The sequence below is a fragment of the Gossypium raimondii genome, chromosome 11 (assembly GCF_025698545.1).
Source record: "Gossypium raimondii isolate GPD5lz chromosome 11, ASM2569854v1, whole genome shotgun sequence".
Lineage (NCBI taxonomy): Eukaryota > Viridiplantae > Streptophyta > Magnoliopsida > Malvales > Malvaceae > Gossypium > Gossypium raimondii.
The window spans coordinates 49,672,466-49,697,458 of NC_068575.1; the positions used below are offsets into that span (position 1 = coordinate 49,672,466).

The 24,993-nt window shown below is 31.7% G+C and overlaps 3 protein-coding genes across 3 annotated transcripts; all 3 read right to left on the reverse strand.

The window, feature by feature from the left end:
- Positions 1-236: 236 nt before the first annotated feature.
- Positions 237-3,265, reverse strand: LOC105803338 (uncharacterized). The gene is made up of 5 exons (XM_012635463.2): positions 2,810-3,265; positions 2,535-2,695; positions 2,180-2,210; positions 1,916-2,018; positions 237-780 (listed from the first exon to the last, which is right to left on the reverse strand). The coding sequence occupies exons 1-5, from the start codon at positions 3,119-3,121 to the stop codon at positions 680-682; spliced, it is 708 nt and encodes a 235-aa protein (XP_012490917.1). The 5' UTR covers positions 3,122-3,265; the 3' UTR covers positions 237-679.
- A 6,519-nt stretch (positions 3,266-9,784) lies between these two features.
- Positions 9,785-10,725, reverse strand: LOC105803337 (ylmG homolog protein 1-2, chloroplastic). The gene has a single exon (XM_012635462.2). The coding sequence runs from the start codon at positions 10,630-10,632 to the stop codon at positions 9,949-9,951; it is 684 nt and encodes a 227-aa protein (XP_012490916.1). The 5' UTR covers positions 10,633-10,725; the 3' UTR covers positions 9,785-9,948.
- Positions 10,726-12,941: 2,216 nt separating this feature from the next.
- LOC105801493 (hypothetical protein) lies at positions 12,942-13,701 on the reverse strand. The gene has a single exon (XM_012632775.2). It carries the CDS (start codon positions 13,403-13,405, stop codon positions 13,106-13,108), a length of 300 nt encoding a protein of 99 aa, XP_012488229.1. The 5' UTR covers positions 13,406-13,701; the 3' UTR covers positions 12,942-13,105.
- Between the last annotated feature and the right edge of the window lie 11,292 nt (positions 13,702-24,993).

A 24,993-nucleotide genomic window follows, 5' to 3' on the forward strand; every position in this document is an offset into this window, starting at 1 on the left:
TAGCCACCTCAACCATAATATTTTTACTATTTTTTGTTACAAAAATATTCTTATATTTTTTAAATAATAAAATAAGTTCTTCCAACAATTTTAAGAAATTTTCAGAACACCCGAACAGTACACAGACAGCTCTACACCCTGTCCTTGGTCCTTGTTTGACCGGAATTAAAGCTGTCATCAAATGGCAGCTCAGTTGATGAACGCAGCAAAATTGGAGAGATTTCAGGCCATTCCTATGCAAGCATTTCCCAATCCACCATTAGCTTTGAACAAAACAACCACATCACGTATACAAAATTTTCAAAAAAAAAAAAAAGGAACTCGAGTCTTCGCTCAATTGGTTCAAAAATGAAAATCAGCAAATCTTGAATGTCTCCCATACCTACAACTCTTTCTTTAATAGTCAGACTGCCTCTTTTGTAACAAATATATGGAGATAAGATCAACAAAATCGTAACTTAATATCCAGCTTGCTAACGAATACAACATTCCGCAACATGAATACGAAAAGCCTTTGCATCCTTATCTGACAGGCAACGGCTGCTTGAGGGTAGTAGTCGGAATCTGAAGCAGCATGCCTAACAACGGTGACCAAAGCAAACAGTAAAACTGATTCTTTGCAGTTAGCTAAAGATTTCTGATGTTATCACTTCCTACTTCCCTTCCTTTCATCTTACTGTTAGTCACTATCAGAAAAGTATCTCTGAGTGTCAAACGGCTGATTCTTAGAGTTTGTATTGTAGCTGCTCGAGGTATCTTGTCCATTTATTGGAGCAAATGCTGCATAATACATACATGTGAGTGTTCCATGTAAAGACAACATAATGGTTTTACATATTTTAAACTATAATTATACAACAGAGAAGTGAGCAAAATAATCCATTGGAGATGATATCTGTGTGTAATTCATTCATGAAATTCTCATGCATTTTACATGACATGATGTGAAAAATATTTGTTTAAATTTATTGATGAGTATAAGCCATATGGGGATTTCATGGATACATTTTAGGCTCCAGTATACTCATGTAAGCCTAACCATTCCAACATTTAAGAAAATACAATGAAAGGATTCCAAATTTCAGTATATTAAAGATATTCACACCGTAAATGAAAATCTTCATAAATCACAAGGTACAATTTATCAGAGAGTTGGAAGTGCATATTGATAAAAATTGCAGCTTATGTTTAACACTCCACATAAAACAACTGGCAACAAGTTTAATGCATTTCCATCAGTTAAGTGAAATAACAATCCAAACTTTGACCCTAAGAAGCCCCAAAACTCCAGTTAAAGTTTAGAACGCAGAGATGGACCCAAAATAAAATTTCGTTCTTCAGTGGCAGAAAAATGTTTTACAAGTCTACAAGAGCCAAATTATGAGATGCTCAATCTCAGTTCATTTAGCTAGTAAAGAACATGGGCTAAATCTTTCATCACCTCATTAACAAACAACAAACAATGTAGCTCAAACAACCAATGGTTATAATTCCAGTTGCCTTCTTCAATTGATATGGGCACCCTTCAGCCTTGAGACCAAGGGACCTATCTAGGGCGGTAACTTGGCATTTGGGTTGTTTCTGGTAGAGTCTTGGTAGCTAGCTTATAAGTCATTCCAGGTTGGCTTGTAGACATATAAGATTGACATTTTGAGTTTGGAAAAAAACTTGATGCATTTTAATCCACAACACACATGTAGTGATCACGTTTGGATTCATATCATTTAAAGTTTTCAGTCAGGGCATGACAGTCAAGACACTGTCCTAGTAGTAAATTCCGTTTCATTTTATACATGCTGCACAAGTTGATTGCCGCAATTCAGCTTTTGCTGCCCTAGATCTATAGAATGAAGCACGCACAGCATGATCTGTATAAAGCATAAATTAGCTTGAAAGTTGAAAGAACTGAGCATACCTTTCTCTCTCATTCTGTTCTCTCTATCATATTCAAACTTATCCCGAAGTTGATTGACTTTCCCAGAGTTATCAGCTTGCCTAGTCCTCCCAAAACCTTGGTCCTGCAGTTAGAATGCATAATTCAATGTAGTATCCACAGGAAGATATGTTCCAAAATAATAACAATAATAATGATAAAAAGAGAAAGTTCCATGCACACAACATGGAATGGCCAAGTTCTGCTGAAATTAAGCCACCAACAAGTCGTGTAAAAAAGTCACACCTTAGTGAGATCAGCACGGGTTCCCCTGCTCCTATAAGGCAAAACAAAGGGAGTATGATTAGGCATCACATTTCTAGTTGAATCCTTAGGCAGACAAATCAAGGCTCGAATAATAGAAACCAAAGAAAAAAAAGGTAATAACTGAACATAAACTCTTCTTGATTCTGTAAGGCTGTTTATGGGTGTTCAATTTGGCATAACAATAACAAGTGATGCCAAATGAATACTTCCTCAATCAAGATATCTAGCATTTACAAATGGCAAGGGAGCTACTATAAATATATATGTCTTTCTAAGTATTCTATTTGTCATGATTAGATAACATAGGAAGATGAAGAAACCAGCAAGGAGAAACCTGTAAGGGTTAAAATCTTGATCATCGTCCTCAGCAGACTCATACTTGGCATGATCTTTAGCGATTTTTTTAGAGTAACCCTCATCCCAATACAACCTCTCCCAGTTTTCTCTAAGCTCATTATACAGTTCCATGTACCTTTTGCACCACGGTTCATGCTCCTTCAGTAAAACAAAACAAAACCCAGAAAGAGAGTATACTATTAGCAGCAGTTTTCCGTATATTTTAGGTTATTAAAAATATAATTGTGGTTGTAGTTATGTTATAGCGCTAACCGATTCCTTAATAACGAGGCGAGTGCGGCGCATGAACTGTTCCCTGAGCTGCTTACGACGCTTGTTAGGGATGTTGTCTCTGGGGATGACGAAGCGCTCACGTGGGGGCACATGATCGCCGATCTCATGCATCTCGCCGTCCACGACCCACCACTCAGATTTGTCTCCGGTTTTGTTGAAGGAGAACCCAGAACCAGAGGGCTTGGAGCGCCGCTTGGAGGAAGCGGGGTCGGTTCTAGCGAAGCGGAGCTGGTGGGTGGTGGAGCGGAGGCATTGGGTTAGAGTGGGGAGTCGCTTTGAGAAGGAGAGCATGGAGATATAATTAGGGAAACAAGCGCTGGGGTATCTTCGCTATGTTAAGTCTTTACCCTTTAGGTCTACTCTCTAGAGTCTGGACTGCTCCTGGTTCTCCAAATTCTGAAACCCATTTTTCCCAGATAATTTTATACACCAAATATCAATTAAGACTGAAAAAAGTAGCTGATTTAAAGAGAAATTTTTTTTCCCAAAATTTAGAGAAATAAGGTATTTTATTTTTTAATAAGTTTAACCATATTTTTTAATGTTAAATAAATTATTAATAACATTTACTTCATTATCTAAATTAATTAATTTTATTTAATTTGATAAACGTTCAGATTTTAAAAATGTCAAACATTTCTAATTCGTTTGGATCACAAACACGTATTCAACTTTCTTTACAAATGGTAAGAAAATATTATTATATTTTTATTCTAATTAATATCATTATTAAGTTGTTAATATTATTATTGTTAGGGACCGACTCGATTAAGCAACAAGTAACAAAAGATAGCGGAATAAATTGAGAAATTGAACACACAAATTTAACATGGAAAAACCACTCCAAAGATGATAAAAAATCACGGGCAATGATAATTTTAAAATAATAGCAAAAGAACGAATAGTACAAAAGATGGAGATAAAACTAAAACCCAAAAACCCGAAAACAAAGAACCCTCAAAACGTAAACACAGAATTCTGTAAATGTGTTATGAGTTCTAATCTCTAATGAGTGTATTTTCTAAGGTTGTAAAAGAGCCTATTTATAGGATAAATTCATATGTCAAATAATAATAAAATAATCTAAATTAATCAGTGTTTGATTAAAACAAATAAACAGAGTTTAACTAGAAGATTATTTCTCAAATTTGACTGAAATTAGAGTCATACTTAACAATTATATTTTAAAATCTTTTATATTTATATAATCAAGACGAAGATCGAATTATTGAAATGTATATATATATACACAATTTAAGTGCAAGAGCACCACATGTTATTAAACAGTACTTGGAAGAGGCAGGACTAAATTGGAGCCTACCACTTATCAGTGTTTTGCTAGAGAAATGACGATCTGAAACACACATTTCATCTTCCGTGCGGTAAGTGTAAGATTACACTCAAGGATGTGGCATAATAACTTGGTCTACCGATTGATGTTGTAACACTCTATTCGACCCGATTTACCGGATCGAGATACAGGATACCACCAAAATAAACTAATTAGCAAAATTTTTCAATAGGCGAAAATCATATTGAACATACTTCTCATTTCTTTATATTCTTCCTAAATCAAAAGATTTTAAAAGAGGCGTTTACTAAATACAACAGATTTTCAAAACTAGTTTAATATATTACCACTTAAAATTTTGTTAAAACCCATTTAATCACGGCGTAGAGTATTGTACGCCAAATATCTAAAAATGCCCTTATGTATGCATAATATCGGTCTATGAACCACCACTTTGGCGCACTCCTGGCTTGGTCCCTCCTGGCGCACTAGTTCAATTTCAAGATCCTGCATAACAAATAGACGCCTGTAAGTTCAATGGAACTTAGTCAATCTCAACCAATATTACCTTTAAACGATGTTGTTGAATTCTTCAACTTAAGGATTTTGGGCTTCTTTTTAGACCTTGGCGGATAATTATACGCCAATCTCTACACTTAACCACTTTATATACATTTTGCCCCATCATTGGATCACAAGCTTCACACTTTAATGTGGATCCTACTTCATAATCCCTTTTGAAAATAAAATTTGGATACATTTCTCGGAATGCTATACATGCAGATACTGCTCTTGGAAGATTCTTACGTTGGCTCTAGTAGCTGAAAAAATTCCAGTCATATCGCATTTTTAAGTCAATCTAGATAGCGAACTTATTTCATTGAATGTAATGTTTTAGATCATCCAATAGAATCCCAGATGACTTCGATACATAACGTGAGAACTTCTAGGTTTGGCGAGCACTTACCCCACCGATAATTCCAAATATGCCAAGCTCTTTATACTGGCGAGTTACTATAGCATATTCATTAGTCAGGTATACTGCCAAAAACTCTTTTAGAAAATGCCACAAAGGCATACCCAGATCTCGCCACAAAGGCATTTCAGATAATTCGCCACAAGAGCTTCCCAGATAACTTCGCCACTAAGGCTTTTCGAATAATATGCCACAAAAGCTTTTTAGATAATTTGCTATAAAAGTTTCTTAGATAACTTTTCCACTAAGGCTTTCTGAATGATACGCCACAAAGGCCTTTTAGATAATTTGCCACTAAGGTTTTCCGAATAATACGCTACGCCTTTCAGATAATTTGCCAAAAAGGCATAGGTTGGTTTGGTTCGGCTTGCCACCAAGACACCATATAAATTATCGTGTTTGACGATATAGATTTACCGAAACTTAGCATTGTTTGAGGTTTGCCCATCATCACCCTAGGGCACACAAAAACCCTAGTAGACAAATGCGACTCATCCATCATTTCCAGAATGTGCCATGACCATGGTCTTTCCACATATATGTCATAATGGCCTTTTCTCAAGTTTACTGTGTCGATGGACCTCGTGTTTACGGTCCCGATGGACTATAGTCTTGTCATATTGGCATTTGTGTTTATTGTCCCGGCGAACATCATCAAAACACTACTGCGGGGTTCATTGTCATATTGCATATTTTCCAGATACTCCTCCCGAACCCCATTGTCACCAACCAAAATTTGATATACATCACTCTAATAACATGTTGGACACATTTACATAGACTTCACTAATACCCTTAACAGAATCATACTTCTCATGCATGCTTACCACACATCGTTATTTTCATATAGCACATCGTACACTTTAGTACATACATACAAATGATTCACAGAGAACACACACAAACACATACACACATACACACATAAATACAACTCTTTAAGAAGATATGTGCATCTATATGAACATCGACCGTACACGGAATCATCATAAAATATCATGCAGAAGTCGGGTCTAGAAACTAACGAGAGATCTAACTTTACCTCAACTTGAAACTTTTGTTTCGATTGTCCTTTCCAATCCAACAGCAACAACTGCTTACAAGATCATGGAATTTTTATTAGAATTTCTATTTACAGATGGTTTGCTAATGTTTCAACTACGTGCAACTCTTATATAGGGTCTTTTGCTTACACCCTATTATTTTTACACATTTTAACATCCTTACTCATCAACAATCGTAATATACAGGGCCATAAGACTTACCAAAAGGTTGAATCATCCACTAATTAAACGAGGTCTTAGCTCTATCTTAACGAAGAAGAAGTGAACATTTAGGTTAGAAAGAAGAAATTGAACATTGAGTAGAAAGAAAAACTATTTGGAATGTTCCCCTCCCTTCAATAAATATACTCTTGGTCCCCAGATTTCCCCACCAAATCCAAGGGTAGGCAAAAAAAAATCCAATGAAGATCTACTCTACTATTAACCAGTCATGGGAAGGGTCAAAACAATCCAATTGACTTCCAACTAATCTGATTACAAGAACCAACTTGAACAATGCTCATGCAAACCAAGCATATTATACTTTAGAGATGATTGGCGTGATCTTAAAAAGAATTAAGTCTCTTATAGCTTTCTCATACAATTGGTAGGCTTTTAGTGCTCAGCTAAAAATTTGGGGCGTACTCTCCCTTAGGCGTACTTTTTCTTCACTTGAAGAGGCCATATAATTAAATCCTTAGATACCTCTAACGAGTAGATACTTTAACGCTGGAATACACCAATACTCTAATTTGTTGGCAAGTTAGGGTGGCATATTATACTAGTATAGTGCGCCAAAATAGTTTACATACATACCTTACTCACCCTTTTTGGATCTATCGCCTTTAGGGCGTGACAAATGTGGTAGTCGTTACGGGAGCACTGCACAATGGGGATTAAAGGCCAATTTGCCACCGACTATTAGGCAATATGCTGAATAAGTTTAGTAGTAACCGAATAGATATGAAATGGTTAGAAGATAATTTCTCACATTTTGACAACTCTTCTAATACAGTTGAAAGACAACAATTCACTCGAACATTCATAATAAGGTTGATCGGGGGTTTTCTAATGTCAAACAAATCTCGAAATTGATACATTTAAAATGGCTCCTACAACTAATTGACGTAAAAGAAGTTGAATGACTTAGTGAGGGATAAACTGTGTTGGCTACATTGTATCAAGAGATGTGTTGGGCAACTGAAGCATAAAAAAAATTAAAATTGATGGATATATACTCATCTTTTAATCATAGACATAGTATCGCTTACCATTTTTATGTCTTTGAGTAAACTTCCCTTATCAATTTCCACTCGTACTCAGATAAAATCATTTAATAATATAATTATCATATTTATTATTATTATATTTTTAGAATAACATATTATTTGAACAGGTGGAATACTGATGCTAGTCATGTAAGTATACCAAATAAGCTTGAAAATATTTCGTTATTGTTATACCAACATTCAAAAGTCGAGGCTAATTTTAAAAATATTATTAGATAATAATTGCGTAAAGATTTGAAATTTAATATTAAGTACATAATGAAATTTATAATTTTATACTACTGTTTGAATGGATGTCATACTCTAATCAGAGAGTTAAATAATGCAACACCACTTACTCAACTCGACCGCCAAGTCCGAACTACAAGATGCTACATTCATTGTCGAAGCAACTACAATCAGTCAGGCAATATTTAATCATACAAGTAATCAAATGTCAATAATATTCAAATTATGTTATACAATCATTTCCAAGTCTTATACGAGCTTACGAAAGCCCTTCTATTAACCTGAACATGAAATAGGATTAAATTGCTAAGTTTTGAAAAATTAGAGCTGAGGTTACAACTTCAATAATTTCACGTCGTGATGATGCCAACCAATATGTCACGTCACAACTTCATATCTTTTGATATCGCGATGTCACTTACTGTTGACCATCGTTGCGACGAAAGAAGTTAGTTGTCGAGACTTGCCCATGTTTTGGCAAATTTGAACATTTGAACCCAATCCAATTACCTTTAAATCAACTTTAATTGCTACCACACAATCACTCACCAAATAAAAAGTTATTTTACCAAGCCGAACTCAATTCAAGTATGAATTCATTTCACCAATTCATTTAATACTTTACAACTCAACTATTAATCATTTAAGTCTATTTAATCCAAATATCCTTCTAACTATGTCAACCATGTTCATTCAAGCTCCATGGATACATACATATACAATTCAATTATCAAAAAAACCTACATGACCCTAAAAAACCAAATCAATCATACACAAAATGCATAACTCAAGCAAGACAATCAAATATACCATTTCTAGTTATGCACCAACTTTGTCATTTTACTTACCTCATTTCTTTAATATACCAAGATCAAATAGACTCATATTCAATGACCTTCCATTTGGATAACAAATTCATTTCGTCCCATTTCAAATTCTCAATTTCATATAAATCGTTTCGCATGATGAACCCTAATAAACAGACTCGGATACACAAGTAACTACACCACACCAGTTGTTTGTCCGAACTAAATATATACATATATCAAGATATCCATTCGAGCTAAACCTTTATAACAACACATCATGTTACTCATCCGAGCTAAACTTATTTTATGGTTATGACACATTTGAGATTCATGACTATCCATCCTAACAACATTGTTTCCAAAGTTTTTTTTTTTGAAAGTACAATGTACCTTATCACTATACCAAACACTTATTGGTAAAATATGAATAATTACAAAAAAAAATTTTAATTTAAAATATCAAAAATATATATGGACCCATACAAATCAATACAAACCAATATAGGTTGAACTAACAAAAACAAATCACAATTTGAATGAATTACCGCCAAACCTAAGCTTTATGGTTCCAATTTTATGACCAAAATGAAGCAAAACATAAGCTTTATGATTCCATTTTTATGACCAAAATGAAGCGTACCAAGCGGCACCAAATGGAACCGGCAACAATTCTGAAAACCCAAGTAATTGGAGCACAAATTATATAGCTATATTTTTTTACCAAATATTTAAGCTATAAAATAGAAAAATAGTTATGAAACGATAAACGAGTTTTCTATAATTACTCATTTCTATCCATTGCTTGGTAACCTAAAAGTGATAGTTTTTGGATTTTGGTTCCAAATGTCGCTTGGGTCCAATGAACGATTTAACTATGGCGGAGGATGTATTTTGAAGGGTAGGCAGGGTCTACATGTATGATTTCCGGAGCAAACAGTACCCTGCATTTTGCATTTGTTGGTAGAGCTCCTTGGCTTGGTGTTGGCACATTTGAACTCTTTGTATCACAGATGTAGAGTTCAACTCATCTAAATGTTGATAACAACTTTCAAAAGTGACCCAATGTAAACATACAATCATTTTTGTGATATCCGGTGAGATTTGAATCTCGACATCTACACTTAGGATGGAACTGATGAAACAATTGGCAAGGTTTAAAATTATACGCTAGCTGCTATCGTCAGGATGTGGCGTTTTACTCCGATACGAAAACTGAATACAGAGATCATTCATTCTAACAATCCTAGAGTTCAATAAAAACAGCAGCTCTATTGCATTCCTCCATATAAATTCAATAAAACAGAACAAAAACAAAGCATTCCAATAAATCAACCAAAATTTTAATATACGAACCATGCTCAAGAATTCCGAATTATACCGTAAGATAATCGAGAATAAAAGTTTTAAATAGTCAAAATAGATAATCTAATGCTAAAACTTGAATTATCATTTTCTTTACTCACTCTCCCTCGGCGCAAGCAATCAATACATTCCTCTACTGTTATTGAGAATCGAGCCGAGAGTCCCCAACACGGCGAAAGCTAGAAGCGGGCTAACATCCAAGGTGTCGAAAATCGGCGGAATTATATTCCTAAAGAGATTCAAATAAGGATCACATAGATCCCTAATAGCCGAAAGGGGCTGCCGGTCCCAGGGAATGTTAGGGAACCAACTGAGTAAAACCCTAACCATCAAAACCCCACTGTAAATGTCAAGCCACTTAGCTAATCCCGCCGCAACCACAGTCAAAGGCGTGTTGAGGTATCCGCTAGGGCGGTCCTTTAAGGAAGCGAAGAAGAGAGGGCCCACGGTGGAAAGTGCGTTGGGGTTCTGGGAGATTGTTTTGAGAGCATAATTTTGGATCATTTTGGTGAAGACGATGGTGGCGGAGAGGGCCAAGGAGAAAAGGGTTTTGAGGGTTCGAGTTGAACCGTTGAGTGGGGACAGAGCTGGGATTTCGGGGGATTTGCAGGGTGTTGCCGGGGGTGCAGAAATGGAAGCTAAAGGGATAAATTTGGGGGGTTTGGAGACGGAGTTTGAGGGTTTAATGGGAGGAGAAAGGGGAAGGAAGATGGGTTTGAAGGTGAAGATTGGGAAGTTAGGGTTTCGGGGAGGAAGGTGGAGTAAAGGTCGGGGAAGGATGGTATGGCTGCTGAGTAACGACATGTTTGGGAAAATTTTCTTTCTTCGTTTTCCTCGACAAACAAAGGGAAGAGAAAGGATAAAGATTTGAGAGGTTATGTTTTGAGGAAGAAAAGTGGTTAACTTAAGCCTAATAACTTTTTTTAGTTATATCATTCCTTATCTTAATCTTTAACTGATAAACTTTTTAATTTTTCAATGTAAAAAATGAAAATAATTACAAAATAAAATATCCATTTTATAAAATAAAAAATCTAATTTTCTATCTAAGTACACTACATGCACAAATATATGTCTAACCCAGTTTAATATAAAATCCACATGGCAATGGCATACACACATTGTGGGAGTAGGTCTCGCATATTACAAACCAATGTGATGAGAGTAAGGCCTACATATCACATTTACAAATGGTGAGATCCCCCTTAATCAACAAATCATGACCTCATAGGTAAATTTAAATTAAATTTGTTATAGCAAATAAAATCTCTTCAGTAAAACTAAAAATATCTATAATCTGTAATATATATAAGCATGAGTTTGAATTTTTTTTTTTTTGAATCTATAATAAATTCTATTTATTTTCTATCATACTACTAAATTGACATTTAAAAATATTTTATAATTTGTCAATTGAGTCTAGGAGGGTGTGGGTTCAAGCAGGGGTGAAGCCATAACAAACCGAATGCAATTTTAATTTTTTATAGTTTATATCTTTATAATTTTTAAAGGATTAAATCGAATTTTTATAATTTTAGGAGGGTCAAAGTACAATTTTACCTTTACTAATTTAAAATTTTAAAAAAAATTTAAGGGCCTAAATAGAAATTTTTCATTTTAGGGGGGCCAGAGCCCCTGCCATCCCCTGGGTTCGAGTGTGCTGAAATGTTTTTATTCTCCTATTTAAGAGTTGAGAAAGAGTTATGGGTAATTTTAGATTTTTTTATAAAAATATTTAGAAATTAATCTAGAATTATGTTATTTTTAAAAAATATATAAATTGTTTATTACTTGCAAAGCAAGTACTTATAATGAATCATCATTATTTTTAATCATCAATATTAAAAATATTTATTAATTTAACGTAAATATATCTTTTCATATTTAATCAAATTAATGTAAATATTTTTGTATTTATCATAAATCATTATTATAATGGATGCATGTTATTTGTTTTACCTTTATTTTATTTTATTTTAATAATATAATTTATTTTATAGTATAGTTCTAAATTTTATTATTCTTAATTTTTATTTATAAAATATTAATTATTTTAAATATTACTTACATTAAATATATTATATATTTTTAATTTATAAAATAATTTCTTCAAATAAGCAAGTTTTATCATATCATTTTGCATGTCAATCTCCATTGAAATGTTAAATGCTTAAAAAGAAAAAGAAAATTGTTACTTCAATTAAAATTTAGGACTTTAATGAACGAAAATAAGAATTTGTTTAAATAAGTGGTGAAGTATGTTTAGTTCATTAAACTTAAATTAATGAATAGATATTATAAAAATATAATGAATCCAAATTTTACATTTTAATGATTGTCTATGAAAATAAAATATTACCTTTGCTTACGATTTATTCATAAGTGTTTATTTTTTTTTATGAAAGTTTAGAATATGATGACGTACTAAAACATAAAATAAAGATTAGGGGTGAGTTTGGATGGACGATTGGGTGCAGTGCGTTTAGCTTACTTTTTGTCTCACTCTACAGTATCGCTACAGTATCTAATCTCACCGCCACCACTGTTTTTACACTAACTGCAAGTAAACGCACTGCCCATCCAAACCCACCCTAAGATGAAATAAATAATTAAATTTATCTCAAAACCTTTGAATAATATCACAAATAATGAATTATCATCACTTATTTATCTCAAAATCGTCTTTACATATTTGTCTTTTTTTGGAAAAAGCATCTTATAAAAGAAGATGATTGTTTTAATCGTACTTTAATTCTTGACTAATCAATGTCATCGTTTCTCCACTTAGACATATATAAATGTAAAATATCATTGTTTTGAGTTTTTTCTAAGAGACAAAGCATTCTCAAGTTTGGATCTAAGTTGCTTTACCTAAAAGAGAAAATAGAAACGTTTGTTTTTTTAACTTTGGATTTAGTTTTTAGATTCAGGTCTCCAATGTTAACGTTATAAGGATCATATCAGATATTCATGCCTGAATTCAAACACATTGAGAAAGGAACAAAGTCATCGAACAATCTTCTCAACAGCTATCTCTTTTCAACCAACCAGGTACATAATTAACAAGAATCGACTAACACCACAATAGATATAGGACCAAAAGGCAAAAGAGGTGCAAGAGGGAGGAAGAATATTTGCTATATTTTAAAGTTCTTACATAAAGCATTTATGGAAGGATGTTCGGTCTTAACATTATAAGAACCGGTGGTTAAGAGTGTCATGTACTTTTTAAAGAGTACATTATTAACAGAAGAAAAGAAAGTATCCAAATTATATATCAACATAAGGGAAATAATTGAGGGCGTAATAAAGGTAAGTACATATAATACGCCTCTATGAACTTTTCCTTCACTGTGATTTCCGTAATGATCTTCTTCAGCATTCTGAGAGGACCAACCATGACCCCCCATTGAACCACTGAACGTGACCCTAGCCAGAACCCTCGACGTTTAGCCTTATTCCCCAGCCGTACGGTGCTTCCACGCCTCCTCTTCACCCGCTTCCTTCCCCGGCACCATCCCATCAACAGTGTCGAGTTTGGAATCATCGATACGGTTATGGAACCTCTTTTCAGCATCCTTTTTCTAAAAAAAAGGGACCTCTTGGTTGCTAATGCTCAAGTGTGTTGTAGTCAACTTGCATCTCCACTCCTTATATAGCGATTGTAAAGATGGAGAAGGGTCTGATTAATCATGATGGTCATAATGGCTGGCAATTATAATAATCATCATACTCAAAGCCTGATGCTAAAATAAGTAGAATAAAAAATTGTCTTCATTCTTTCTCTTATAAAAATTGAGGCTTGTGGTGGTCATGATTAGAAGAGATGGGGATTTATTGATCAAAGCTTCAAAATGAGTTCAAAGAAAACCCAGTAGGTGAGAGGTACCAATCATTGAGGAATCCAATTATGCCTTATCACAAGTATAGGATAGGGTCCTCTTATTTCTTTAATTTCCTTTTTGTTCAACTTTTCACTTTGGGTACTTAAAACTTTAATTTCATCTTCTATCATTATTGTGCCCAAATCATAGCTTAATTCATCAATTTGCATCTTTTCTTTTTTAATCTTATTTTGTGGTTTCTTTTTGTAAAGTAATTCAATGGTATTTTATCAAATTCCCATTTGGGCTATGGGAGTAGTGGGCTTTTAGATGACTTTGCAGCCCTTTTCTTGGGCCCTTTTCTGTTTTTTTTGTCACTCATAATTTAAAGTGATTTGATAATTGAATTTGGATACAATTATGTATATCAATTATATTTTAATTTTAACTTAACTTATAATATTTTTTTTTCTTTGACTCATTAGATCACATTTTATTGGGTCTATTCGGTTAATATATGTTAAGTTTTTATATATTATATAGTATTTATTATTATTATTATTATTATTATTAATTTTGATTAATTTGTTAATTAATTGCTTTCAAATTGAATTAATCCACAATTAAATTTTACAACACTTTTAATTCACCTTGACCAATTAATCAAATTAATTTGGTTCAATCTATTAAATTGATTTTAATCCAACTATGCACACCCTACTTGGACAAGTAAATTTATAGTGAATTATTTTTAATCAAAGTCTCACAAATAAATAAAATTTTCAAACTTCCTAACTAAACTTCTATAACCATCTCTTAGGTAATAAAGCTAATTGCATCTAGACATGCAATTGGAAAGCAAAATCAATAAACTTTCAGTAATTATTTGAAATTTTACCTACATGTTATGTTTAAGTAGTTATTGTAATCAATAGTTCTCATTGAATTTAGTAGGAAAATTATTGAAGGGATTGAGTAGGGAAATTACACAAGGCAATTAGTCATGATGATTTTCAAATTTGTTATTTTATTTTATAATTTTTAAAAAAGGAGGAATCTGCTTACATCGGTATGCTCCTCCGTAATTTTTTATATTTAATATTTTAATAGTCCAACTGTTGAATTTGTGTATATATATTTGTACTTGTCATGTGTGTAAATTTTTAATCGATCCAATATATCTATCATATTGATCGAAAATATTGTCTATATTAATATATGTTTAATGATTAAAAGTTGTTTACATAAAATGAATGAAGCATGATCTACATGAATGAATCATGAAATATGACAGTTGGGTTGTTATAATATAAAACATATAAAAGTTATGAAATGGTCTAAAACCATTTAAGTTTTACACCAGTGCAAGTGAAATCCTCCAATTAGAAAAACTATAACCACACTTTATTAACCAAATACATAAAAAAAAAGTTTTTTACATTAATAATACGAAAAAAAATAATTATGAAGATGGGGTGCTTTGCAAATTATTTACGAGAATGAGTTGTTTTGAACAGTGAAACACAGAGTTACCATGTTGTCAGACAACAACAGCCCCAAAAGTACACTCATCATTACCCAATGATTCTAGCTGAAAAAAATATTTTTTAACTGGTGTTGTTATCCTAATTAGTGACACCGAAATTTTTAATTTTTTCCCTAATTTCCCATTTTTGCTAATGCTATATTTTGGTATAAAAATATTGGTGTCACCATATAAGGTGGCAACACCAGTTTCTGTCACTTGTAGGTCTGCTTGGGTTTTTTTATTGAAACAAACTAAGGGAGAAAAAAATTGAATTGTTAAAGTTAAACTGGAGAAATCTTAAGTTCTAAATAGTTGCAAAAGTCTCACACTTGGGTCCTTACAACTATTAGAAATCAAGATTGAAGATCAAGAATAATTTTTTATCATTTCAGAAATCAAGTTTGAGTTGACGAGGTTAGATTTTAATTATTTTATGTTATTTCATTTTATTTTACTATTATGTATAATTATGTGACCATGTAGTGATAATAATTTTAGTATGACATGCAAATTATTTTGTTTGATACAAAGTTTTTCATTGCTTTAATATGGTATAAATTGTTTTAATAGCAATTAATATATATGTTTTAATTTATTTTATAGGTTTTGTATAAAAGGTGAATAATCAATTCTTCGTATATGTTCATTTAGATAGGGTAATTTGTCATACGGAAGTTGGTTGTATATTTGAATCGCACCATCAAATAGGAATAAGGTTTAATAATAGTGTAAAACTTGATGAAATCAAAAAAAAGATTGGTGCGAAAATCGTTCGACGTTGTGGGAGAAGGATGTCCAAACTATTATACAAATTTCCAATTTCGTCAAATTTGTGCAAATCCATTTCTAGACAGGCTGGCCATGTTCGAGACATACATGGCTAGGTCTCAAGACAATAAATACTTTGTCTCGAGACTACTAAATATCGAACCTAAATTAGATTTTTTCTTGTTTTCGATCTCGAGACAAATCTTGAGACAATGACCTTTTTGTCTCGAGATATCCAAACATCAAAGCTAAATGTGAAACAGGGGATTTGTGTCTCAAGACCTATCTCGAGACATAAGTGACCAAGTCTCAAAAACATGTGTACCGGCTCGTTTTTAGTGAAATTGGAACAGTAGTTTTGGGACCACAAATCCGAGCACAAAAGGAAATTTATTTTAATATTTTTGCATGGTCTGCATAATGATAGGAAAGACATATGAAAATTTTGTTATGAAAATTTTATCGATTATATGTTTAATTCTATAGAAAGGACCAAATTGTATAAAATGCAAAAGTTGAATTCTAGTAGCTAGAGGGATTAAATAGCTATGGAATTCAAAATTTGAGGTCCTTATAAGGAAAAGTAGACCATTAAGAGTAGTTAGTAGATATTTATGATGATTCATCCATGGAAAATTAGAAAAGAAAAGGACTAAATTGAAATTGAAATAATTAAAGATGATAATAAACTAATATCATCTTATTTCATCATCTTCCCCAAATTAAAATACATGGAAACCCTAGCTAAGAGAAAGTGAGCTCAAGCAAGTTGTTTTGGTTCAATTAGGTATGAATTCTTGTCCCGTTTTTAGTATTTTTTATATTTCCAAGATCATAGTAACCTAATATATCTATTTTGAGGATTAATTTGTAAATTTATCAAAGTATTAAAAGTTTGCCATGGATGAGTATGCTGAAATTTTGAAATTTATGGTAGAAAATGAAAGTTTTTTGAAAATTTTGAAATTTTCATAAAAAGGATTTTTTTTATGAAATAATGATTTAGGGACTAAATTGTAAGAGCACGTTTGGTTCGCTGTATTGGAATAGAGGCGTAATGGAATAGAGGTGTAATAACAAATCAATTGTTTGGTTGAATGTAATGGAATAGAGGCGTAATAGTATTATTGTGTTTGGTTGAATGGAATAGAGGTGTAATAACATAATAGAAAAAACTAAAATGACTAGAATACCCTTAGCATAAATTTGTTTGGGTAAATGATTATTGTTATTGTTATTTAAATATTAATAAGATTATTAATATCAATAATAAATAATTTAATCATATTTAAACATAATTATTATTAAATATATTATAATTAAAATATATAATTTAATAAAATTCTTAATAATCAATATTCTTATATAAATTCTTGAAATCATAATATATGATACTATAAAATATAATTTAGCATAATTATTATTAAATATATTATAATTAAAATATATAATTTAATATAATTCTTAATAATTAATATTCTTATATGAATTTACTCAAATCATAATATATGATACTATAAAAGATAATTTAACATAATTATTATTAAATAAATTATAATTAAAATATATAATTTAATAAAATTCTTAATAATTAATATTCTTATATGAATTTACTCAAATCATAATGTATGATACTATAAAAGATAATTTGAAATAATTAATATTAAATATATTTTAATTAAAATATATGATTTAATAAAATTTAAAATAATTATAACTAATAAATTTTCTTATATTAATTTTTATAATATAAAATAATTATTATTACATATAATTTAATAATAATATATAATTTCATAAAATTCTTGATAATAAATTTTCTTATATGAATTTATACAATTTAAAATAATTAATATTAAATATAAATTAATAATGATATATAATTTCATAAAATTCTTAATAATAAAATGTTCTTATATGAATTTACTAAAATCAAAATATAACTTGAGTGTGATATTCTGCATAAACATAATTAACTTATATTAAGAAAATGTTAGATGAAAATAAAATTCTACATCATAATCCATATGTTGTATAGTTTTACAACATCAAAAAGTTTGAACATTGATTTTTTATGGGTCAGAAAGAAATCTTCTGACCCATTCCAATCGTGCAACAGAAGGTAAACTAAAAAAAACGATCATTTAAGTTGGATGATTTGGAATTTTAAGTAAAGCTCGATACCGCTGATCGTCGGTTAAACCTTCAATTTCCCATAAGGTTGAATATAAATTTGAAGCTTTCTCTTCCATCTTTTGATATTCTTCTGACTTCTGTTGAACTACCACCTCGGAGGCAATACTCCTACTGATTTGATCGCCAACGGCCTTGATGTTTTCGGCCAATAAAGTGGCAGCCTCATCAAATGAAGACGACATATCACGAGCATCAGATTTCTTCTTCCTCTTGTTTGAAGATGAGGAACCCCCTTGGTCTCTATCTCGTTGCGGCTCCGCAACAAAAACATCCATGTCATCCAAAGAGATGTCAGCTTCGCAGTCATAGAATGAGTTTCTTTCTTCATCCATACCTGTAGTATGTACACCCTCAACATTTATTTCTTCAAGAACATCAGCAGCTGTTTGAGCATCTTTCCCAGTTGCTCGATCTCTTGCGTATATGGTAGTAAGCTGGTCGTAGTAAGGGAAACTACGATGTCTGAATTGAGCGGCTTCTTTGTGACTCTAAGAAAATGAGGAAATCATATTAGTTATAAGTTTGGTAAAAATAAGATAATAAAGACTTGAAATAATCTTACCTTTAAATAGGAGTCCCAAACCGCATCTTCAGCAACAACGAGATGCCTATGCTCGTCCCAACCAAAACCGCTATTGTTTTGGCCATTAAACATGTCATAGACGATTGACCACTCCCTTTTTAGTAACCTAATCCTCTATTCATTATTAGGTTTCGCCTTCAACATTGCATTTGGTAAAACCTTTTGTAGCATTCTTTCCAACTCGTTTAAATAACCGGCTTTGAACCCGGTATCAGCATTAAATGTTCCAACATTGTGCAGGTCCACTATGCAGGAAACCAATGCTGCATCTTCTTCTGGAACCCATTTTCTTTTGGTTCCTCGATAAGCTTGAGAAGAAGCATTTGGTTCTGGAACACCTGACATAATTATCTTAAGAACAAAAAAAAAACAAATTATATTAATTACTATTTTAATATCATGAATCAAAAAGTGAACACTTTATAAAATTATAATTAAGTTTAATATCATGAATCAAAAGCTCCATACCATAAAAAATTTAAAATTATAACACATGCCGAATGAGAAGAAATTAGATTATAATTTAACAAGTTTAGTACAATACAAAAATCAATACAAAAGTTTCACAAAAGTTTCACAAACTAATTTCTAGATGCTTGCCATTCATCGAACATTTAGTTCGCTAGTTCCATCCTCCAAGTAGCCTAAGCATCCGATGGATGAATATTTGTGATATTCGGTTCATCGTCATCCACCACATTAGTAGGTAATCCTTCTCCCACATCCGCTTCAATGGGATCAATACTCATATGGGTTCAAATAAAATTATGGAGCAAACAACATGCAATAATAATTCTATTGTGCACCATTACAGGATAGAACGATGGACTCCTAAGTATTCCCCATCTAAGTTTTAATAACCCGAAGCATCTCTCAATAACATTACGTGCTGAGGCATGTTTCATATTAAAAAAATATTGCGGAGAACTTGGCTGATAACCCTGATGCCACTCGTTCAAATGATATCGTTGTCCTCTAAAAGGTGCAAGAAATCCCTCACAATTTGTGTATCCAACATCAACTAGATAATAACAACCTATAAAATAAATTTTTTTAAATGATTAATTCAGCACAAAAAGTTTGATCTTAATGAACAATATCAAAGTCCTCTAACTATCCACTTTACCATGAGGAACAATTAGTCCATGTCTTCTACTAATGGCATCTCAAAGAACCCGTCCATCGGCAACTGAACCTTCCCAACCAGGAAGAACATAAACAAATTGCATCTTAGGTGTACAAACACCTAGCATATTTGTTGCTATGTCACCTTTTCGCGTTCGATATCTAGGTTTATCAACTGTTGGCACCCTAATCTTGATGTGGGTTCCATCAAGAGCACCTAAGCAATTCTATATCACATGATATAAAACCTTGAGTTAGAATACTAATTTAAATCTAAGTCAACTAAATGTTGTACAAGCTATATATAAAACTCAGTCTAATACCTTAAACCATTTCCACCTTGTGTCAGAAGAATCGACTGTAATTGGCTTCGGCTTTTTAAATGACACATCTTGTAAGCGTATGACATCATTTAAAACAGTATGAAATGCTCTGCTAAGAGTTTCCCCGGACCTTCTAAAGTGATGCTTGATAACTCGATTTTTCAGGTGATGGGAGATGATATGTAAAAACATTGCTACTTGCTCATCAACAAGCATGTTTCTTGACAACTTCAATCCCCCTATCGATTCTAACATCTCACATAGTTTAAAAAAGGCAGTTCTATTCATCCTAACTTGTTCAATACAAGTCTCGTCACTAGCATATACAAGCCTTTTCACATAATCCCGTTTTGCATAAAAATCTAAGGTATAGGACCTAATCCTTGGTCTATAAGTCTGTAGGCTAAGGCTGGCACCCATTCTAAATAAGAACCAAATCGCAAGTCTACAGATTTCTAACCATAGTGTCAATGCAATACCAATTCTTTTACGCCTCTCACGTTGTGCAATTAAAGGCAGACGAGCCATTACTGCAACATATTAAAATTAGAACACACTATCAAAGAATTGAAGTTGCAATTACACATTATCAAAAAAAAAAAAACAATATTAATTTAGAACACACTATCAAAGAATTGAAGTTGCAAATTAAATTTTATAAAAATAATTAAGAGACAAACAAATTAAAAATGAGAGCAACTTGGTTATTAATTTTGGGGGAGTTGATAGGATTATATGGGGGATAACTTGACAAGTTGCTTCTCAAACAAGAATGCTTATAAGAAATTACAAGAAGGAACATTGAATCTAAAAGAATCAAGATGGCACGTGTTTATTTTAATTAGTAAAATTATTAGTAAAATTTGCATAAATGATTGATAGCTATTAACAAATTTAATATTTTAAAGATAAATAATTATAAATTAATAATAAATTGTGTTTAACATATAGAAAATGATAATATTTTGTAATCAAATAATAATAAAGAGGTAAACACTCCATAACTTAGTAATAAATAATTTATAACACACAAGTAAAAAATATTATGGACAAAAATTTAAATAATAAATATAATATAAAAACTAAATAGTTAATAAGAATATAGTAATAAACTTTATCATTGTAATTATAAAAATCTATATAATATATTGATTCAGTAGAAAGTGTATATATTTTATAAATATTACGTAATTGAAAATGAATTCTAACTTAATGTCTAATTGTAAATACATTATTTTAATTAATAAAATATTATAAATTCCACATTTTGAATAATTCACGTAGATAAAATTTTTAAAATAAAGAAATATTAAATATGTTTTCTATTAATATTAAATTTTAATTGTTATGCCATGTTTTATTTATATTTTGGATTTAAATGTATAGTTTTATATTAATATTATATAATCAAAATGATTTTAATTATATTTCAATTAAAATATTATATAATCAAAATGATTTTAATTATATTTTAATATACCTTAAATAACATAAATAAAATTTTATTTGAGCTTAAAGTTAGCACAATTTATTTTAATAATGTTTAAATTTGAACGAGATCTTTGAAAGTATCAAAATCGTTATATTTTTATCATAATTGATATTAATACAAGAATTTGTACTAAAGTTTGATGTCCTTTTAAATTATAACGATCTCATCATTTTTTATCCATGTAGCACTAATCATTTTTGATGCATGTAGTACTCACATTTTTGATATTAATACAAGAATTGGTACACCATTATCTTTAAGTATCAAAATATTTATCAAATACAAATAATAGATTAAAAAAGGAAAAACACAAGTACCAAATTATATATTGCTCCTTTTTATAACAATATTCTGTCCATGAATTTGTAATGTACAAGTACTTTAACTTACCTACAAGATTGAAATCATAAGGTCTTTGATATCTATGTAACTGACCATGTGTATGTTTAATTATTTTAGAAAAAATGGAATACTTGAAAGATATTGAAATATTAGTATCTTCACACATATATCCAAACATACGCTACACATACATATTTCAAAAAGAATGAAACGTAAAAGCAACATATAGGAAAAAACTCTCTTAGTTTCATAATTCCACACCAACTTGAAGATCAAATTAGCAGTAACTGTACTCGGGTGTTAATTCATTTGAAACTAGTCGTATTAACACACATTCAATATTTAGAATATATATTAAAATATAATTTAGAGAATAGAGGATCATTCACGAAAACTGTTGAGTCATGGAAAGCTACACTATACCTATAAGAAAAGACTATATATGGAGAGCTAATTGATGCATGCAAAACTCCGATTGCTACACAATAATATTTTAAAAGCTTTTGGTCATACATGTTAAACATTTCGCAACCAATATAAATCTACATTTTTTTCACCTCCAAATTAACAGCACCATTGGCAACATCCAACATGGGTTCTTATGCTAAAACCATGATTCTCCTTTTCTTATTAGTCTGTCTCCATTCATTTATCAGTGAGCAAACATTTCAAAGCATTCAAAGTTGAAGTAGTCAAGTCAGTTTTAAAGATGATTAACAAACCTGCTCCCTTCATAGTTTTCAGTAAAAAGATCGAAAAAGGTAAATTTCATAAATAAAAAAATACATTAACAGATAATGTAACAGATATTTTCATGGAAAAACTTGTGGGGATAGAAAAAAAGAATACCTTTTGGCAATGAATTTGAAAAAGGAATAAACTTGATGAAACAAATTATAAAATAAAAAGAACAATGTAATGTTTCAATGTAATCTTTGGTTCTTATTATATAATTAGAAACATTATCTTACGACAGTATCATCTGTTAAGCCTAATCCGACTATTGTTTTCAAAGGATTGTCGGTCCTATACTGATGAATAAATACATACATGCATAATTTTCCCTACAATATCCATAATAACACTATCAACAAACAACAGTATGCATTTCTTAAGCCTAACCAACAACACAAAACACATCAACAAACAACAGACAACAGACAACAATATCAACAATATGCATAATAACACTACAATTCAATAGCCCCATCCATCCATATTAAATCAAGCAACACTATTAACAAACAACAGTATGCATTTCTTAAGCCTAACCAACAACAGAAAACACATCAACAAACAACAGACAACAGTCATCAATTCTTAAGCCAAGGCACATTATCAACAAACAACAGTCATCAATTCTTAAGCCTAATCCGAAATTTGTTTCTCCGGAACGGAATGCTGTCCTATGCAGAAGAGTAAACATGAAATGCATACTTAGCCCTTAACTAGAGTAGGATTCAATATACAAATCCCGTCCATATTAAGAAACAGCAATAGAAACATGCAATCGGGGAAAACTACATTTCAATCGCACATGCAATACAAACAAAATAATTATAGAAAACTAACCTGTAAATGAGCAAATCAGGGCACAGTGCGATGAAGAAGAACCTGTAATGAGAAAAGGGGAAACCGATTAAATAAAAATAATAGAAAAGGAAATAAAATTATCGAGCTAACTTGTGACGTCACATAAACCTGTAATGAGCAAGTCGGGGCAGAGTGCGATGAAGAAGAACCTGTAATGAGAAAAGGGGAAACCGATTAGATAAAAACAATAGAAAAGGTTTCCCTGGAAAGTATATTGTTTTCATCTACAATAGAAAATGATTTTATTCTATCGGGTTAGGAAAACTAACCGATGACGCAAATCGGTAGAAACTGAGCAAATCGGCCGAAAAAGAAAAGAAAAGAAACAGAGGGAGCAAATCGGCAGAAAAGAAAAGAAAATAAACTGGGAGCAAATCAGCAGAAAAAGAAAAGAAAATAAACTGGGAGCAAATCGGCAGAAAAGAAAAGAAAAGAAACAAGGGAGCAAATCGGCTGAAGCTAGAAGGAACAAAAGAGAAACATAGGGGATCGGGGAGGGTAAAACAGGGAGGGTAAACTGAAGTGGCAGCTAATCTGGGCAAAAGAGAGGGATTAGAAACCGGTGGTTTTCACCGATTAGGAAAGTAATGTATTACACGCGTATTAGCAATACATTGAACCAAACGACGGAAGAAAGAGGGATTAGGTGGGGCCCACCAATTAGGGGTGTATTGGCTATGCCAATACACGCAACCAAGCATGGTGTAAAGGTGTAAAATTCATGAAAAAAATTCTAAATTTTATAAGTTAAATGGGCTGTAAATGTTATATGAAAATTTTGGCTAGGCTTGGAATAAGGATTAAATTGCATGAATTTCATTTTCCGAGCCTAGGGATGAAATTGAAATTAATTAAAAGTATAGGGAAAAATGGTACATTTGCATAAGATGTAAGTTGGATTGAATTAAATATGAAATGTGTTAAATTGATGTTAAATTCATTTATATAGATCTGAAAAGATCAAATAAAGAGTTAGATCGAGGAAAAGAAAAAGTATCGGATTAGTAGATCTCCATATACGAGCAAGTGGCGAGGTAAGTTCGTGTAATTAAAATGTATGTTGATATGTTTAAATTGAATGTTATGATTGTGAAATGCATTATTGCCATGTATAAACATTAATCATATATCCGATAATGTCTGACAAGTGCTAAGTTTTGTTTGAATAAGTGAAAATAGATGGATACAGGATTTCCCATATTGGTTGTGGTCCTGCATATGTTGCGAACACACCATAGCTCTTACGAGCATCTTGTTATAAGCCCTCTCGAGTTTCCCGTTACATGGTTCCTGCGAGCATCATGATCGATATTAATCCTGCATGTGTTGCGGACATACCGCAACTCTTTGTGAGCGCCCTGTTATATGATATTGATCCTGCATGTATTATG

Coding starts and splice junctions, on each gene's coding strand:
- LOC105801493 (XM_012632775.2), bottom strand. CDS start 13,405: ATGCTGAAAAGAGGTTCCATAACCGTATCGATGATTCCAAACTCGACA.
- LOC105803338 (XM_012635463.2), bottom strand. CDS start 3,121: ATGCTCTCCTTCTCAAAGCGACTCCCCACTCTAACCCAATGCCTCCGC. Junction 2,696..2,809: donor GCCTCGTTATTAAGGAATCG/GTTAGCGCTATA, acceptor GTTTTACTGAAG/GAGCATGAACCGTGGTGCAA. Junction 2,211..2,534: donor CAAGATTTTAACCCTTACAG/GTTTCTCCTTGC, acceptor TTTGCCTTATAG/GAGCAGGGGAACCCGTGCTG.
- LOC105803337 (XM_012635462.2), bottom strand. CDS start 10,632: ATGTCGTTACTCAGCAGCCATACCATCCTTCCCCGACCTTTACTCCAC.